The following is a 20,730-nucleotide window of genomic DNA, read 5'->3' as shown; positions in this document are numbered from 1 at the left end:
AGCTCTCTCTATCGGGAGATAAACCCTCTTCTGGTCTGTGTCTAGGATCATGCCTAGGCGAGGCAGATGAGCTGTAGGAACCAACTGCGACTTCGGAATATATAGAATCCAGTCGTGTTGCCGTTTCACTTCCAGAGAAGGTGATACGCTGTCCAGCAACTGCTCTCTTGATCTCGCTTTTATGAGGAGATCATCCAAGTATGGGATAATAGTGACACCTTGCTTCCGCAGGAGCACCCTCATATCCGCCATTACCTTGGTGAAATTGGTAATGACAATCCCGTACCGCAATTCTGAGGTACGCCTGATGAGGTGGATAAATGGGGACACGAAGGTATGCATTCCTTATGTCCCGATTCATTTCAGGCTTGCAATGACCGCTCTTAGCGATTCCATCTTGAACCTGAACCTTTTCAGGTATATGTTCAGGGATTTTAATACAATATGGGTCTAACCGAACCGTCTGGTTTCGGGATTATAACATGGTCGAATAATAACACCTTCTTGTTGAAGGAGGGGACCCTTGACCACCACCTGTTGAAGATACAATTTACGAATTGCAGTTAACACTGGCTCCCTCTCTTGGGGGGAAGCCCGCCGGGTCCTCGGTGAGGGGGCATCTTCTCACAGTCCAGCCTGTATCCCTGCGATACAATTTCTATTGCCCAGGGATCTAACAGGGAGTGAACCCACTTGTGGCTGAACTTACGAAGGCGTGTCCCCACCGGGCCTAGCTCCGCCTGTGGAGCCCCAGCGACATGCGGTGGATTTTTGTAGAGGCCGGGGAGGACTTCTGTTCCTGGGGACTAGCTGTGTTGTACAGCTTCTTTCCTCTGCCCCCGGCTCTGACAAGAAAGGACGCACCTCAGACTTTCTTGTTTCTTTATTCGAAAAGCTGCATTTAATAATGTCGTGCTTTCCTAGGCTGTGCAGGAATATAAGGCAAAATATCAGAATTACCAGCTATAGCTGTGGAGACCAGGCCCGAACCTTTCTCCACACAATCCTCAGCCTTCTATATGCCTCTTAAGTCGGCATCATCTGTCCAATGTATATTCTACAGGACACGTCAAGCAGAAATCGACATAGCTTTGTCTCTAGGACCCAGTATACTCATGTCCCTTTGGGCATGCTTTATAATTATATATCTATCACTTAAGACAGCATCTTAAAATATTTATATGCATACTAGGGTCTCAATCTCTGCTGATAAGATACCTGTCCACGCTGCCACAGCGCTATAAACCCATGCCGACACAATCGCCGGTCTGGGTAGTATACTAGAATGTGCACGCTATCTGCAGGATCCCTGAGAATAGCTAGTGCAAACAGGACACCCAAGGGGAAGATTCTCAACACATCCTGGCCCTAGTGGGGAAAGGATACAGCCTGAGAATTCTCTTGTGGGAAGCTGCCGTCTCTTGTCTGGAGATTCCCGCTCTTTTTCCTCATGAGAGGAGGGAAATTTACCTCAGCATTCTTCCCCTTAACATGTGTACTCTCGTGTCAGGGACAGATGAGTCATCAGTGATATGCAAATCATCTTTTATTCCAATAATCATATATTGAATATCTTTTAGCCCTCTTGGCTGTAACTTTGCATTATCGTAGTCGACAGTGGAGTTAAACTCCGTGTCGATACTTTGTTATTTTGGATAGTGAACATAGAGAGACTCTGAAGGACTCTGTGACATAGGGACAGACCAGGGTAGATTTCCTTTCTGTTCCCTAACCTTTTGTGCAATAATTTTACCTCAGCACTTACACATATCCAAACAGGTGTCGGCGTTGTCGACGGAGACACCCTCCCACACACATATCCGCTCTATCACCTCCTTAGAGGAGCCTTTTACCTCAGACATGTCGACACACGCGTACCGACACACCACACACACAGGGGATGCTCTATTTGAGGACAGTTCCACCACCAGGCGCTTTGGAGAGACAGAGAGAGAATATGCCAGCACACACCACAGCGCTATATAATACAGGGATGTACACTATACTGAGTGATTTTTCCCCTATAGCAGCTTATATACACAGTTTTGCGCCTAAATTTATGTGCCCCCCCTCTCTTTACTACCCTTTGTGTACCAGGATACTGCAGGGGAGAGCCTGGGGAGCTTCCTTCCAGCTGAGCTGTGAAGAGAAAATGGCGCCGGTGTGCTGAGGAAGAAGGCCCGGCCCCCTCAGCGGCGGGCTTCTGTCCTTTTATGTACTTTAATGGCGGGGTTTAATGCACATATACAGTTTATCAGACTGTATTATGTGCTTTTCGCCAAGTAAGGTAATCTAATTGCTGCCCAGGGCGCCCCCCCCAGCGCCCTGCACCCATCAGTGACCGGAGTGTGTGGTGTGCTAAGGGAGCAATGGCGCACAGCTGCAGTGCTGTGCGCTACCTTAATGAAGACCGGAGTCTTCAGCCGCCGATTTTCAACTTCTCTTCGTTCTTCTGGCTCTGCAAGGGGGACGGCGGCGCGGCTCCGGGACCGGACGACCGTGGACTGGGCCTGTGTTCGATCCCTCTGGAGCTAATGGTGTCCAGTAGCCTTAGAAGCCCAAGCTAGCTGCAAGCAGGTAGGTTCGCTTCTCTCCCCTAAGTCCCACGTAGCAGTGAGTCTGTTGCCAGCAGTTCTCACTGAAAATAAAAAACCTAACAAATACTTTCTTATCTAGGACGCTCAGGAGAGCCCCTAGGGTGCATCCAGCATCTGGCCGGGCACAGATACTAACTGATGTCTGGAGGAGGGGCATAGAGGGAGGAGCCAGTGCACACCAGATATAGTACCTAATCTTTCTTTTAAGAGTGCCCAGTCTCCTGCGGAGCCCGTCTATACCCCATGGTCCTTACGGAGTACCCAGCATCCACTAGGACGTCAGAGAAAATATGCAGCATGCCTATATTCTGTGTGTAATTGCGGCTCTATCTGCATCTAAAATGAAACGTAGCTTAGAATTTTTTATGCAAATACAGTGGTAGTCACAGAATATAGGCATGCTGCATACATGGCCGGTGCAAGGTCTCTCTGCACCCTAGGCAAAGCTTCAACCTGGAACCCCCTACCCTGCAACCCACCTGCAGGAGGTGCATCAGGGCTATGAGGAGCGGCCGTGGGAGCCATAGTTACATCCGCCTCCTCTGTGCCTTCACATGACTTGGTGTTATACGTGTCGGCACAGAGGAAGCGCTGAGGCACTATGTAGTCCAGCCTGATAGTGGTGGCTGCACCAGATTAGGCTTGCAGCAGCAGCCAGAGCAGTCTGTAAAAGGAGGCGGCTGCATACAGAGACATCCTTCAATTTTTTGCTAGATGAATTCAGTGGCGCCCCTAGGCAGCCGCCTAAAGCTGCATAATGGTAGAGCCGGCCCTGGCTGCATATTATTTTAATCAGTAGAAGCTGCTCGTGCGTCTTACATCGAAGATGCATTTTCACGGAAAAAAAATGCATAAAAAGACGCTCTGCGCTACCGAGTCACATGGCACTCACGTGTTATGTGTAACACGACTTGTAGCGCACGGAGCAAAGATGTAAGAGGACACATCTGTACATTGGCTGTGGAATATGTACGCATACAGATGTCCACATTTCCTCAAATCCCAGTGAGACCGCTTTTTCATCTATACGCACAATACTGATTACTGTATTTCTCTACTTCCAGAATAGTGAAAATTGTTTAATTTCTGTATGAAATGAGAAATCTCACATATGCCATCTAAGAAAAGGAATGTCTGTCAGTAATAATTAGGAATATCTGTACTATGCGTAAAATTTGTCCATTTAAACCTGGATGCATTAATCAGATGAATCAGAACACTGTAGTAAGAAGGCAGAATTATACCACTTCTACATCGCAATAGCGGGTCGCACCCGGGACTTGTGCACAGCTCCTTCCTGGCTGCGACTCGCTTGAGTCCGCCTTTCAGACTGGCGGCACCAACCCGGAATATTGGCGGGTTGGTGACGTCAGCGGTGATGTGTGCGGAGGCGGCGCCTGTAGATCAGATCATCTCCAAGCGCAGCCTGTCCATTTAGCGCGGCCTATAGGGTTAGTGTGAACGGGCCCCGTGTCACATCGACCCAGCAACCGCACTTCAACCCGGGAATAACCTTGCCTTATTCCTGGTTTGAAATACCGGGTCCGTGGACCCGGGAAATTGTAACATACCCCTTTCACATGGCACTTCAACCCGGCAATGTACTAGATCATTTTGGCGATGTGAAAGGGGTAATAGTGTTGTACAGACAACAAACATAAAGGACCTCATCAGACTGGGTATGCATTATGCAATATATCGTTGCAGAGCCGATGAACGCGATATCATCCACTCGGAATGATCAACAAGGATGAACGCGATATCATCCAGGTCTTCGGATTGTGTGAACACCCGATATGTCTGACGTCATTCACAGACATATCATGTTGCCTGTGACGCACAGCAGAGACCGATATATCTTCGAGATACAGTATATAGTTACATCTGCCTGTAAGTATGGGCTAACGACCAACCCATATGCCGGCAGCAGGAACAGTCAACAATGATGTCGCCAACCATTCCTGTGGCCATACATGTCAGACATCGGATTAATAAGTGTGTATGCACAAATCGCTGGATCGGTCAGCCTGACGGGCAGCCGGCTGGTCAATCCAAGTGTGTACACAGCATACAAGTCTAATTTTTTTGTGTTTCTTTGGATTTATTGGGGCATTTCCTGCAGAATATTAATTAGTGCTGTAAACCACAGTCCCACTATCATTAATGAAGTCTACGTTCTGCTCTCTATGTACCGGTTTAGCCCAATAGTGTTATTACGCCATCCTCAGATGTTGTAAACTGCTTTAAATCTATGGAGGCATTAAATACCTCTACTGCAGCCTCCAGCTTTCTCCTGAATATGACACCGCGCAGTAGCCCTCATTCCGAGTTGATCGCTCACTAGTTACTTTTTGCAGCCGTGCAAACGCATAGTCGCCGCCCACGGGGGAGTGTATTTTCCCTTTGCAAGTGTGCGATCGCATGTGCAGCCGAGCGGGACGAAAAAGTTTTTTGCAGTTTTAGAATAGGTCTCAACTTACTCAGCCCTTGCGATCACTTCAGCCTGTCCAGTCCCGGAATTGATGTCAGACACCCGCCCTGCAAACGCCTGGACACGCCTGCGTTTTCCCTACCACACCCAGAAAACGGTCAGTTGACACCCATAAATGCCCTCTTTCTGTCAATCTCCTTGCAATCACCCCTGCGAATGGATTTGTCGCTAGAAGCATTGCCCAGCAACGATGCTGTTTGTACCCGTACGATGCGCGTGCGCATTGCGGTGCATACGCATGCGCAGTAGTAACCTGATCGCTGCACTGCAAAAATCTACAGCGTGCGATCAACTCGGAATGACCCCCAGTGTCAGATTCCACAGAGCAGTCTTTCACAAATGTGAAATACTCCTCCAAAATGCCGAGGAAGTAATTTGTAGGGACATCGGTTATTGCTACCGCTGTACCTGTGACTTAACTTTAGTACATACTGTAGCGGGGATATTTTCATTCAGAATGAAAATATCCATTGTAATACAGACTGATGTATAGGCCCCATATATTCTTGTTAAGGTCTGAGCTAGCTGTTGGTTTAGGGACAATTATATAATTTTTTCTCACCATTTTTTTTTACTTTTTCTTTTAACCCTCAGCAAACTCTGTCATATGAGAGTCTAATATGCTCCCTTATAGACTCTTATTTTCAGTCATAATATTATATATTCACTAATAGGGCAAATGCATATTATGTAATGACAAAAGAAGCAATGTTTGTGGGGCCAGGTACTCTTCTCTATGGTTTTAGGTCCCACAATCCAACCTTCCAGTAGTTACTGACAGCATGTGGTCATGGCACCATCTAGGCCCGCTGCTGTACATGTATTGCAGGCATGTGGGTGGGAGCACACTACAGGGCCGTCTTTTCGTATGGGCTCAGTGGGAAGTTGCCCAAGGGCCCCATGAGTCTAAGGGCCCTAGGCTAATAGCTGAGAGTCACCTTTTCCCAGGGGTATCAGATTTTTGAAAATTGTCCCTGTGGAACCAGAGACATCTGACTTCAAAACAGCGGTCCCCATCCGAGCCTGTGAATTGCTCTTCCCAGCCAGATACAGTATATCGGGTTCTGTCTGACTTTTTCTGAGGATATACTCTAAAAGCAGGGACGCTCCCTTTTTGGTGGACACTGGCAGCGTGTCTATACTATGCCTAGAACTAGAGATATCAGCCTCCCAGCAGCTATTCCCTGCTCCAGCTCCCCACACCTCGTAAGCAGTTTTATCGGTGAATTGCTCTGGCTCCTGCACCCCCTGAATTCCCAAGTACCCAGTATCTCCTGAAAAGTGGGATTCTCTAAGTTTTTATCCTATTGAAAGCTATGTAATCTATTTCCAGGAACTGGAGATATCTGCAGTCAAGCAAGCTGCCCTCCCACCGGAAAATGATGAATATTAATCCCACTCCGCTGTCCACCCCTCCCCTGCATACTAAACACCCCCAACCACCCTCAAAGTCATGTACCGGGACATCTTCATTCAGCCCAATGCCCCCTTCTACAGTTTAGTGTTCTCCCTCCCGCCCCATCTCCCACCATCTGTGCAGTAAAGGAGTAATTAGCAGAAATTACTGCTCCAGGTCCTACATTCTGAGTGGGAGATAGAACCCCCCCTACCGGCCACGGGACATCAAAGCTGCCGCTGATGGCACCCCCCACCCCTACTGCTGGAGGATGGGTAGGGGACCCGGTGCATTGCTTTGTCCAGGGGCCTACACTGCTGTTAAGGTGGCCCTGACACACTACACAGAACAGCGCAAGGAGGACATGTGGCTGGAGCAGCTGCAGGAGGAGGTACCTGGGCGCAGAGCCATGGAGGCAGGGAGTGTGCATGAGGCTATGGACCAGTGTGTGTGCATGAGGCTATGGGAGCAGTGGATGTGCATGAGGCTATGGGGCAGTGTGTGTGCTTGAGGCTATGGGGGCAGTATGTGTGCATGAGGCTATGGGGGCAGTATGTGTGCATGAGGCTATGTGAGCAGTGTGTGTGCATGAGGCTATGGGAGCAGTGTGTGTGCATGAGGCGATAGAGGCAGTGGTGTGCATGAGGCTATGTGGGCAGTGTGTGTGTATGAGGCTATGGGAGCAGTGTGTTTGCATGAGGCGATAGAGGCAGTGGTGTGCATGAGGCTATGGGCCAGTGTGTGTGCATGAGGCTATGGGGGCAGTACGTGTGCATGAGGCTATGGGGGCAGTATGTGTGCATGAGGCTATGGGGGCAGTATGTGTGCATGAGGCTATGGGGGCAGTGTGTGTGCATGAGGCTATGGGGCAGTGTGTGTGCATGAGGCGATGGGGGCAGTGTGTGTGCATGAGGCTATGGGGGCAGTATGTGTGCATGAGGCTATGGGGGCAGTATGTGTGCATGAGGCTATGGGGGCAGTATGTGTGCATGAGGCTATGGGGGCAGTGTGTGTGCATGAGGCTATGGGGCAGTGTGTGTGCATGAGGCTATGGGGCAGTGGTGTGCATGAGGCTATGGGGGCAGTGTGCATGCATGAGGCGATGGGGTCAGTGGTGTGCATGAGGCTATGGGGGCAGTGTGTGTGCATGAGGCAATGGGGGCAGCATGTGTGCATGAGGCTATGGGCCAGAGTGTGTGCATAAGGCTATGGGGGCAGTGTGTGTGCATGAGGCGATGGGGGCAGCATGTGTGCATGAGGCTATGGGCCAGTGTGTGTGCATAAGGCTATGGGGGCAGTGTGAGTGCATGAGGCGATGGGGGCAGTGTGTGTGAATGAGGATATGTGCCATTTTGTGTGCATGAGGCTATGGGGCAGTGTGTATGCATGAGGCTGTGGGGGCAGTGTGTGTGCATGAGGCTGTGGGGGCAGTGTGTGTGTGCATGAGGCTGTGGGGGCAGTGTGTGTGTGCATGAGGCTGTGGGGGCAGTGTGTGTGTGTGTGTGTGTGAGGCTATGTGGGCAGTGTGTGCGCATGAGGCTATGAGGGCAGTGGATGTGCATGAGGCTATGGGAGCAGTGTGTGTGCATGAGGCTGTGGGCCAGTGTGTGTGCATAAGGCTATGGGGGCAGTGTGTGTACATGAGGCTATGGGGGCAGTGTGTGTGTGTGAGGCTATGAGGCAGTGTGTGTGCGTGAGGCTATGGGGCAGTGTGTGTGAATGAGGCAATAGGGGCAGTGTGTGTGTGAGGGGGGTGACTCCAAAAGAAAATCTGATCCTGGGGTCCACTTGGTCTAGAACGGGCTCTGTTGTGTACATGACACTTTGTAACAATATTAGATAAATACAGTATAATAAATAAATAGTGTAATTGGACTATAGCTTTTACTACTTACACAGTAATGCCCCGTCTCTATGCTTTCTCTGTGATTTTGTGTGGTGTAAACATGCACACTTGTACTTCTGGTTGCACTATTTTTTTGAGCTGGATAAACCTTGTGATGCGTGTAACCAGACATATGTACGTAAATTGCTAGCTGTTTGTGTGTTTTCCAGGGATGCAGTCACAATATCGACATTTACACCACCATAAAGCATGCCAGCATGTGAAATAGTATTCTGCAGGGACCAGAAGGTTAGAGTTAGGCTGTGGGAAGGAAGGGTTAGTGTTAAGCATTAGGAGAGGGTTAGTGTTAGGCACTGGGGAAGGGTTAGTGTTAGGCACAAGGGGGAGGGTTAGTGTTAGGCACCAGGGGAAGGGTTAGTGTTAGGCACTAGGGGGAGGGTTACTGTTAGGCACAAGGGGGTGGGTTAGTTTTAGGCACTGGGGGGAGGGTTAGTGTTAGGCACTGGGGAAGGGTTAGTGTTAGGTATCGGGGGAAGGGTTAGTGTTAGGCACTAGGGTCAGAGTTAGTGTTAGGCACAAGGGGGGGTTTAGTGTTAGGCACTAGGGGGAGGGTTAGTGTTAGGCACTAGGGGAAGGGTTAGTGTTAGGCACCGGGGAAGGGTTAGTGTTAGGCACTAGGGGAAGGTTTAGTGTTAGGCACAAGGGAGAGGGTGTTAGGCACTAGGGGAAGGGTTAGTGATAGGCACAAGGGGGAGGGTTAGTGTTAGGCACTAGGGGAGGGTTAGTGTTAGGCACAAGGGTGAGGGTTAGTGTTAGGCACCGTGGGAAGGGTTAGTATTAGGCACTAGGGGAAGGGTTAGTGTTAGGCACAAGGGAGAGGGTTAGTGTTAGGAACTGGGGGGAGGGTTAGTGTTAGGCACAAGGGGGAGGGTTAGTGTTAGGCACTAGGGGAAGGGTTAGTGATAGGCACAAGGGGGAGGGTTAGTGTTAGGCACAAGGGGGAGGGTTAGTGTTAGGCACAAGGGGGAGGGTTAGTGTTAGGCACAAGGGAGATGGTTAGTGTTAGGCACTGGGGGGATGGTTAGTGTTAGGCACAAGGGGAAGGGTTAGTGATAGGCACAAGGGTTAGTGTTAGGCACTAGGGGGAGGGTTAGTGTTAGGCACAAGGGGGAGGGTTAGTGTTAGGCACTAGGGGAAGGGTTAGTGATAGGCACTAGGGGGAGGGTTAGTATTAGGCACTAGGGGGAGGGTTAGTGTTAGGCACTAGGGGTTGGGTTAGTGTTAGGCACTAGGGGGAGGGTAAGCGTCAGGCACAAGAGGAAGGGTTAGTGTTAAGCACTAGTGGGAGGGTTAGGGGTTATAGATATACTCACTACCAAAAGTGCAACACAATGAGCCGGATACAGGAGATACCAAGCATGTCGACATTACAACAATGATGACATTCTCGTGTTGACATTATGAATGTCGACAAAATATTCCACACCTTTGGTTTCCCTACATAGGTTCTGAGAGTATATGCACTCACCTGTAAACAAGGTGTCACACAGGCTATTTCACATTCATTCCAGATACAAGACCTAAGTATTGCGTAAATCACAGACCACATACAGTAGATTGACTGTTCTGCTAATTTGTAGGAAGTTAATCTCATTGCTCAGAAAAATGTTATTACATTTTTTTAAAGAGTTTATGAAACAGTGCATCAGCCAGGTACAGTAACACCATACTTACGGTTTCATTCTCTTTACTAAACACTGGCATCGCAACGGTTGTCATCAGGACCAATCCCTGATCATCAGCGAGCTGGATAGGAGACAAACAGTCAGTTACAAGCTGCACTTAAACAGCGAATCTAGATATCACTCTTGTTACCAATGATTTAATTTGTGACGGTGCAGTTCCTGATTCAGAATGAAGATTTCATCTCTTTCCGCACAGCCCACCTCACCAGGGACACCCCAGCCTGCTCCTGTCCCTTTCTCTGATTGATTGATTAAATTAACTGATGGAAAAAAACTTTAAAGAAAATCTTATTCTAGCACAACACAAAAGATACATTTTTGGGGTTAAACCAAGAGTCATGAGAATACATCTAGTCAGAATACTAAGAACCAGTTACCTACCTCTGCTATATGTAGGTGAAAGGTTCACATTAGCATCAAGGAGAAAATAAATGGGAAAAACAGAAGCAGACTAAGGTGTACTGGGTGAATGTGTGTCGACATTTAGAATGTTAATATGGTGTAAATGTCGACATGTAGGGAATGTCAACATTGAACATGTCAACAGTGACAATGTCAAGACCCAATTTTAGGCGTAGGTTTAGATTAGGATTAGGGATAGAGTTATGCTGCAATTAGGGTTAGGGTTACATTAGGGTTAGGCTGGGGTTAGACTAAAAGTGTATGGGAAATCCCAATGTCAATATGCCGACTGCCGACAATGGGAATGTTAGCATTCTGTACATGTCAACATTCTGAATGTAAATATTCTAAAAGTCGACAAAACAAACCACACCCCTGGGTGAGATAAATCATATTAGACTTGTGTTTGCTAAAACACTGCAAGTTCAGCCATGGGAAAGAACTATACTATGGGACTACTAAGTTACACGTGAAACAAATCTATAAGACTGGTCTGCACATTTGATGTAATGTGGAAATTATTATTTCATTTGCCAGATGGGAATTACTGAATATTTAATTTTATCATATAAGTGTGCTACAAATTATATGTATATTTATTATAACTATGTATATATTATTATTATTACAGGTTGAGTATCCCATATCCAAATATTCCGAAATACGGAATATTCCGAATTACGGACTTTTTTGAGTGATACTGAGATAGTGAAACCTTTGTTTTTTGATGGCTCAATGTACACAAACTTTGTTTAACACTCAAAGTTATTAAAAATAATGTATTAAATGACCTTCAGGCTGTGTGTATAAGGTGTATATGTAACATAAATGCATTCTGTGCTTAGATTTAGGTCCCATCACCATAATATCTCATTATGGTATGCAATTATTCCAAAATACGGAAAAATCCCATATCCAAAATACCCCTGGTCCCAAGCATTTTGGATAAGGGATACTCAACCTGTATTTCCAAATTGTTCTGTATACGGCTTACATATGTGGGTATGTGATCATCGGAAAAATGGACACATTCTTTGAACTGTGTCCATGCTTATAGCAAATATGTGTAATAACAATTCCAATAGAAACTGAGGGTTGTTACGCAACGAAACAAGGGCTCAATCTCCGGACCAATAAATATCATGTACTCAGTAATGTGCTTTGAAGTCAGGGTCACATATTATTTATGGCTATAATCTGACTCGATGCTTTATTAAAACACTGCTAGATTTTAGATTATATATTATGTGCGACACATTTGATGCACTGATAAAAATGAAGTATTGATGGAGTTTGAAATAATGCAGGTCTGCTCAGTTCTGCTGAAGCTGCTCATGACTTTGCCACTTTCCTCAAAGCAACAATAAACATCTGTCAAGATATATTCTCTATCTAGATCCAGCATCCCATGTCCACCTTCTACTCCACCACCTGCCATCTCGTTTCTCTCCAGTTACCGAGGTTGAGGCCTTCATTTACTATTTTCCTTTATCCTGACCCTCTCCATTGGACTTTCCTGTCCCTCCGCAAACATGCGCTTAACTCTCCTATCCTCAAGAAACTATATATAACATAACTCACATTCTCCCTGCTCCCTCTAATTATTTTCAAATAGGCCTAAACAATCTGCAGTCCACCAAGACTGTCCTTACTGAAGTGACCAATGATGACCTCCTGGCTAAGTAAAAGTGTCCCTTTTCCTTACTCCCCTTTCCCTCTGCCACCTTAGATACTGTATAGTCAACTACACTCATCTCTGCAAACCCTTCATTATCTTCACCTTCCCGACAACGCTCTCTCCTGGTTCACCTAAGTTAGATGTTTCTTTTTCTGACACATCTTGACTTTCACGCCCCTGTTTCTCTCAGAGAACTACTGTAAAAAGCCCTTCAGCCTTCTTTATGAGTTCTATACAAACAGCACCCAATTCTATCTCTGCTCCCATGCGCTCTGGCCTTATCTTACCCATCTATCCTCACTACAATCCAACATAAATGCCATGGGGACACCGATCTTCTCCTCTCACCATTGCATAACCACTGCACCACTATGCAAAAACCAACATTGGTTCCCCATATCATCCACAGTACAGTTCATGCTCTACTCCTTCATAGGACTAACCAACACCACCCTTCAAACATCTCTGGTATTGTCCCAGATACTATCAGTCTCATCATTTTATATCTGCTTTTGACCTGCACTTTGCCTCCTCCCTGATAACTATTTGTTACTCTTGCCTCCTCTCTCTTATGGAAATCCCTACTTCACCTGCACAAACCTCACTCCAACCTTTACTTTTTGGAGCACTCTCATAAAATCCAACTCTTTGTTAAATTCTATCTTACCCCAACTTAATACCACTAGGTATACCACAAGCTGAATTCCTAATCTCACTCTTGACTAGCTCACATTATCTCAACATTGTCCTCTTTCTCTATATTGTAAACTGAGCAGGTCCCTCCTATCCTTAGGGGTCTATTTACTAAGCCTTGGATGGAGACAAAGTGGACAGAGATAAAGTACCAGCCAATCAGCTTCTAACTGCTTTGCCACAGGCTGGGTTTGAAAAATGACAGTTAGGAGCCGATTGGCTGATACTTCATCTCCATCCAAGGCCTAGTAAACAGACCCCATAGTCCTATATCTGCACTTTTGTCATCAACCGCATACAGTATGTGCTAATCTGCTTTTCTGTGTGATTTGTTATACAGACTTTCCAGTGCTGTGGTGCTTTGTGGCACATTACAAGTAAACTCTAATGAGGCTGATGGAAGGAGATGCACATTATATCTGCAAGCTAGTTGGGCTTGAGAAGATGGAGAACTTTATGTAGCTTAGCAATCAGCCTATATGTAATGGTCGCAGTATAGATCAAACCAACCACTGCAGCGCTAACTGTACCATGTATACTATTTATCATTTTTATCATATAATGTGATTTGTGCACCTATTGTCCCAGATTACTATAGTGATTGTATGACATTTTTAATGACATAAAATATAATTGTTGCATTATTAAGTTTATCTGTAGAGCCTAAACTGCAAGTGACCTTGTGTGAATGTCCTGAGAATGCTCTGAGTGGCTGCACAGACAGCTTGTCTGGAGATACCCTGCATTCCGGCCACCATTCCAGCCAGAAGCAAGGGTTGTGGGGCATCAGTCACACTCCCCTAGTTACAGCCCTGTCTACTGCGGTTCCTCCATGTTAAATCCTTGGGGATGCATAATATTTGCGGATACCCCCGAAAATGGCTGCTTTCGGGGTATATCCTGCAAATACCCATTAGTAAATATGCCCCTACTTGTTTTTGCTATGGGGTTAACTTGCATTCAAAATGGAATATACTACTGTAGTGTAACGTAGGAGAAAAGGGGTGTAGTATGAGTGGCCCTCGGCCGGGATCCCGGGGGCCAGCATACCGGCGCCGGGATCCCGACCGCCGGCATACCGACAGCTTGGTGAGCACTAATGAGCCCCTTGCGGGCTCGCTGTGCTCGCTGCGCTGCGGACACGGTGTCACGCTATGCGCACCACGCTATTTATTCTCCCTCCAGGGGGGTCGTGGACCCCCAAGAGGGAGAATATGTCTCGGCATGCAGGCAGTCGGCATCCCGGCGCCGGTATGCTGGTCGCCGGGATCCCTGCCGGCGGTATACTGAAGACCACCCGGAGAAAAGAGCATACTAGAGTAACTGTTATAAAAAAAACATGCAGTAGGGAAATCAAAGTAAATCAGCAAATTTGTATAGAAGCTCATGATACAGTAATGTATGTTCTACATAGTAAATCTATACAGTTTTAGGGAAATATAAACAGTAATTCTAGCGATTGTAATGTTAGTAGTCCCACAGTGTAAGTAACGGTAACAAAATTGACAATATATGTATTTTCACCAAGATAAATATAATATTTCTGATATTTATGTCAATGAAGAAATCAACAATTATGTAATAAAACTATTACAAATTTTAAACATTGAAAGAAAGATCAAATTGTATAGTATCTGTTTATTGATTTATTCCTTGACATCTAAATAATAGTTATTTTGTATTAATTAATGTAGACCCCAGTGGGATGAACAAACCTGTATATAAGTCTTAGTAGTCTTTACTTTTACAAATAAAACATATAATATATATATATATATATATATATATATATATATATATATATATAATATAAACATATAAAACAAATAACCATACATAGCTAAAACGTGAATGAATAGCTATTCGTGAAAATTCTGACAGCTCTTGGGATTCCGGCGCCGGTATTATGACCGTCGGAATCCCGTACGCCAGGATGTCAACTACATCCCTCAATAATAGTCACTGGATAAAATAATGAAAAATAGATTGGACTCATCCATTGGCTGGGTGCCAGCATTGTCTTAGATTTTCCACAGGCGTGTTACACCATAAAGACAAGATCACACATAACAATGAAATAAAACACGTTAGGAAAGAATACATTTTTTTAAGACAAATGTGAAAATGAAAAATATGTTGATGTTTTGAATGCAATTAGATTAATTATGTGAAGGTTTACTTTTTGTATTACTAAAGGATATACCAAACACAGTAATAAACCAGTGATATGTGCAAGGTGATAAAGGAACCAGCCAATCAGCCCCAATATGCAAATTAACAGTTAGGATCTGATTGGCTGCTGCCTTTATCACCTTGCACATATCACTGGTTTATCACTTCCTTATGCCTTCTCCAGGTTAATACATCTGCCCCATTATTAGAAGTACAATATCTATGTTTCCCCAAAGGTATACTGCTGGCAATCAGCTACCGTATATGGCATAATTTCCGCTGATGCATTGCTTCCTTTGATCTACAGATGTTTCAGGTAACACACTTGGTTCTAAATGAATCTCGTTAACTTTTCCATACATCTGTTTACTTATTGGTATAGATACTGTAGTTACAAGTAAATATAAAACAATACACTATATATAACAGACTAAATATAATTATAATATATTTCTGAAATTATGTCCATTTTGTGTGTGTGTGTGTGTGTGTGTGTGTGTGTATATGTATATATATATATATATATATATATATATATACACACAGTTTTTTCTACTGTTGCTGGGTTTCAATGTTTTAAATTGCCAACTGTACAGAAATTATTCTTAGACATAGAAGAAAAAACCTTCATAGCCAGCAATAGCAAAAGTGACTCCTAGGTCTCGGACACAGGGGCGTCATTTGAAACTGTTTATCATAGAATATCATAGTCTAATAAAATAAGATTTTACTTACCGATAAATCTATTTCTCGTAGTCCGTAGTGGATGCTGGGACTCCGTAAGGACCATGGGGAATAGCGGCTCCGCAGGAGACAGGGCACAAAATAAAAGCTTAAGGATCAGGTGGTGTGCACTGGCTCCTCCCCCTATGACCCTCCTCCAAGCCTCAGTTAGTATACTGTGCCCGGACGAGCGTACATAATAAGGAAGGATATTGAATCCCGGGTAAGACTCATACCAGCCACACCAATCACACCGTACAACTTGTGATCTGAACCCAGTTAACAGTATGATAAACGCAAAGGAGCCTCTGAAAAGATGGCTCACAACAATAATAACCCGAATCTTTGTAACAATAACTATATACAAGTATTGCAGACAATCCGCACTAGGGATGGGCGCCCAGCATCCACTACGGACTACGAGAAATAGATTTATCGGTAAGTAAAATCTTATTTTCTCTGACGTCCTAGTGGATGCTGGGACTCCGTAAGGACCATGGGGATTATACCAAAGCTCCCAAACGGGCAGGAGAGTGCGGATGACTCTGCAGCACCGAATGAGAGAACTCCAGGTCCTCCTCAGCCAGGGTATCAAATTTGTAGAATTTAGCAAACGTGTTTGCCCCTGACCAAGTAGCTGCTCGGCAAAGTTGTAAAGCCGAGACCCCTCGGGCAGCCGCCCAGGATGAGCCCACTTTCCTTGTGGAATGGGCTTTTACTGATTTTGGCTGTGGCAATCCTGCCACAGAATGTGCAAGCTGAATTGTACTACAAATCCAACGAGCAATCGTCTGCTTAGAAGCAGGAGCACCCAGCTTGTTGGGTGCATACAGGATAAACAGCGAGTCAGATTTTCTGACTCCAGCCGTCCTGGAAACATATATTTTCAAGGCCCTGACAACGTCAAGCAACTTAGAGTCCTCTAAGTCCCTGGTAGCCGCAGGTACCACAATAGGTTGGTTCATGTGAAATGCAGAAACCACCTTAGGTAGAAATTGAGGACGAGTCCTCAATTCCGCCCTGTCAGAATGAAAAATTAAGTAAGGGCTTTTATATGATAAAGCCGCCAATTCTGACACACGCCTGGCTGAAGCCAAGGCTAACAGCATCGACACCTTCCATGTGAGATATTTTAAGTCCACAGTGGAAAGTGGTTCAAACCAATGTGACTTTAGAAAACTCAACACCACATTGAGATCCCAAGGTGCCACTGGAGGCACAAAAGGAGGCTGTATGTGCAGCACCCCTTTTACAAATGTCTGAACTTCAGGTACTGAAGCCAGTTCTTTCTGGAAGAAAATCGACAGGGCCGAAATTTGAACCTTAATGGACCCTAATTTTAGGCCCATAGACAGTCCTGTTTGCAGGAAATGAAGGAAACGACCCAGTTGAAATTCCTCTGTAGGGGCCTTCTTGGCCTCACACCACGCAACATATTTACGCCAAATGCGGTGATAATGTTTTGCGGTTACGTCCTTCCTGGCTTTGACCAGAGTAGGGATGACTTCTTCTGGAATGCCTTTTTCCCTCAGGATCCGGCGTTCAACCGCCATGCCGTCAAACGCAGCCGCGGTAAGTCCTGGAACAGACAAGGCCCCTGCAGTAGCAGGTCCTTTCTTAGAGGTAGAGGCCACGGTTCGTCCGTGAGCATCTCTTGAAGTTCCGGGTACCAAGTCCGTCTTGGCCAATCCGGAACCACGAGTATAGTTCTTACTCCTCTCCTTCTTATGATTCTCAGTACTTTTGGTATGAGAGGCAGAGGAGGGAACACATACACTGACTGGTACACCCACGGCGTTACCAGAGCGTCCACTGCTATTGCCTGAGGGTCCCTTGACCTGGCGCAATATCTGTCCAGTTTTTTGTTTAGACGTGACGCCATCATGTCCACCTTTGGTTTTTCCCAACGGTTTACAATCAGGTGGAAGACTTCTGGGTGAAGTCCCCACTCTCCCGGGTGAAGGTCGTGTCTGCTGAGGAAGTCTGCTTCCCAGTTGTCCACTCCCGGAATGAATACTGCTGACAGTGCTATCACATGATTTTCCGCCCAGCGAAGAATCCTTGCAGCTTCTGCCATTGCCCTCCTGCTTCTCGTGCCGCCCTGTCTGTTTACGTGGGCGACTGACGTGATGTTGTCCGATTTGATCAACACCGCCTGACCCTGAAGCAGAGGTTTTGCTTGACTTAGGGCATTGTAAATGGCCCTTAGTTCCAGAATGTTTATATGAAGAGACGTTTCCAAGCTTGACCACAGGCCCTGGAAATTCCTTCCCTGTGTGACTGCTCCCCAGCCTCTCAGGCTGGCATCCGTGGTTACCAGGATCCAATCCTGAATGCCAAATCTGCGGCCCTCTAGTAGATGAGCACTCTGCAGCCACCACAGGAGAGACACCCTTGTCCTTGGCGACAGGGTTATCCGCTGATGCATCTGCAGATGCGATCCGGACCATTTGTCCAGTAGATCCCACTGAAATGTTCTTGCATGGAATCTTCCGAATGGAATCGCTTCGTAAGAAGCCACCATTTTCCCCAGGACCCTCGTGCACTGATGCACTGAGACCTGTCCTGGTTTTAGGAGGTTCCTGACTAGCTCGGATAACTCCCTGGCCTTCTCCTCCGGGAGAAACACCTTCTTCTGGACTGTGTCCAGAATCATTCCTAGGAACAGTAGACGTGTCGTTGGAATCAGCTGCGATTTTGGAATATTTAGAATCCACCCGTGCTGACGTAACACTACCTGAGATAGTGCTACTCCGACTTCTAACTGTTCCCTGGATCTTGCCCTTATCAGGAGATCGTCCAAGTAAGGGATAATTAAAATGCCTTTTCTTCGTAGAAGAATCATCATTTCGGCCATTACCTTGGTAAAGACCCGAGGTGCCGTGGACAATCCAAACGGCAGCGTCTGAAACTGATAATGACAGTTTTGTACTACAAACCTGAGGTACCCTTGGTGAGAAGGGTATATCGGGACGTGGAGATAAGCATCTTTGATGTCCAGAGACACCATATAGTCCCCTTCTTCCAGGTTTGCTATCACTGCTCTGAGTGACTCCATCTTGAATTTGAACCTTTTTATGTAAGTGTTCAAGGATTTCAGATTTAAAATTGGTCTCACCGAGCCGTCCGGCTTCGGTACCACAAACAGCGTGGAATAATACCCCTTTCCTTGTTGCAGGAGGGGTACCTTGATTATCACCTGCTGGGAATACAGCTTGTGAATGGCTTCCAAAACTGCCTCCCTGTCGGAGGGAGACTTTGGTAAAGCAGACTTCAGGAAACGACGAGGGGGAAACGCCTCGAATTCCAGTTTGTACCCCTGCGATACTACCTGTAGAATCCAGGGATCCACTTGCGAGTGAGCCCACTGCGCGTTGAAATTCTTGAGACGGGCCCCCACCATATCTGAGTCTGCTTGTAAAGCCCCAGCGTCATGCTGAAGACTTGGCAGAAGCAGGGGAGGGCTTCTGCTCCTGTGAAGCGGCTGCATGGTGCAGTCTTTTTCCTCTTCCTCTGCCCCGGGGCAGAAAAAGAATGGCCTTTTGCTCGCTTGTACTTATGGGAACGAAAGGACTGAGTTTGAAAAGACGGTGTCTTTTTCTGCTGATGTGGAGTGACCTGGAGTAAAAAGGTGGATTTTCCAGCCGTTGCCGTGGCCACCAGGTCCGATAGACCAGCCCCAAATAACTCCTCCCCTTTATACGGCAATACTTCCATGTGCCGTTTGGAATCCGCATCCCCTGACCACTGTCGCGTCCATAACGCTCTTCTGGCAGAGATGGACATAGCACTTACTCTTGATGCCAGGGTGCAAATATCCCTCTGTGCATCACGCATATATAGTAATGCATCCTTTAAATGTTCTATAGTTAACAAAATATTGTCCCTATCCAGGGTATCAATATTCTCGGTCAGGGAATCCGACCATGCGACTCCAGCACTGCACATCCAGGCTGAGGCGATTGCTGGTCGCAGTATAACACCAGTATGTGTGTATATACTTTTTAGGATATTTTCCAGCCTTCTATCAGCTGGTTCTTTGAGGGTAGCCGTATCAGGAGACGGTAACGCTACTTGTTTTGATAAACGTGTGAGCGCCTTATCTACCCTAGGGGGTGTTTCCCAACGCGCCCTAACCTCTGGCGGGAAAGGATATAATGCTAATAATTTTTTAGAAATTAGCTGTTTTTTATCGGGGGAAACCCACGCTTTTTCACACACCTCATTTATTTCCTCTGACTCAGGAAAAAATATTGGTAGTTTTTTCTCACCCCACATAATACCCTTCTTTGTGGTACTTGTAGTGTCAGAAAGGTTCAATGCCTCTTTCATTGCCGTGATCATGTAACGTGTGGCCCTACTGGACATTACGTTTGTCTCGTCACCGTCGACACTAGACTCAGTATCTGTGTCAGGGTCTGTGTCGACCCACTGAGGCAACGGCCGTTTTAGCGCCCCTGACGGTGTCTGAGACGCCTGGACAGGCACTAATTGATTTGCCGGCTGTCTCATGTCGTCAACAGTTTTTTGCAAATTGCTGACATTATCACTTAATTGTTTAAATACAATCATCCAGTCAGGTGTCGACTCCCTAGGGGGTGACATCACCAACACAGGCAACTGCTCCGCCTCCACATAATTTTCCTCCTCATACATGTCGACACACGCGTACCGACACACAGCACACACACCGGGAATGCTCTGATAGAGGACAGGACCCCACTTAGCCCTTTGGAGAGACAGAGGGAGAGTCTGCCAGCACACACCCAGCGCTATATATATATATACAGGGATAACCTTATATAAGTGTTACTCCCTTATAGCTGCTGTTAATATATTTATTTGCTGCCAAACGTGCCCCCCCTTCTCTTTTTTACCCTGATTCTGAAGCAGGACTGCAGGGGAGAGTCAGGGAGCCATCCTTCCAGCGGAGCTGTGAGGGAAAATGGCGCTTGTGTGCTGAGGAGATAGGCTCCGCCCCTTCACG

General features: G+C 46.3%; 1 protein-coding gene across 6 annotated transcripts in view; it reads right to left on the bottom strand.

Annotated features, from left to right (window-relative positions):
• Positions 1-20,730, bottom strand: part of CACNA2D3 (calcium voltage-gated channel auxiliary subunit alpha2delta 3) — a 2,000,770-nt gene that overhangs the window by 708,832 nt on the left and 1,271,208 nt on the right. For all 6 annotated transcript variants that reach the window (XR_010186941.1, XM_063940834.1, XM_063940836.1 and 3 more), the window contains one exon: positions 10,065-10,136. Coding sequence is in view for 5 of the 6 variants with exons in the window: in XM_063940834.1 (XP_063796904.1) it covers positions 10,065-10,136 (72 nt within the window). In the remaining variant the exon portion in view is untranslated. The remainder of the gene's footprint in view (positions 1-10,064; positions 10,137-20,730) is intronic.

The sequence above is a fragment of the Pseudophryne corroboree genome, chromosome 9 (genome assembly GCF_028390025.1).
Source record: "Pseudophryne corroboree isolate aPseCor3 chromosome 9, aPseCor3.hap2, whole genome shotgun sequence".
In the NCBI taxonomy this organism is placed as follows: Eukaryota; Metazoa; Chordata; class Amphibia; order Anura; family Myobatrachidae; genus Pseudophryne; species Pseudophryne corroboree.
The sequence above is the reverse complement of the archived record's forward strand: the minus strand, read 5'-3'. Positions and strand labels throughout refer to the sequence as shown.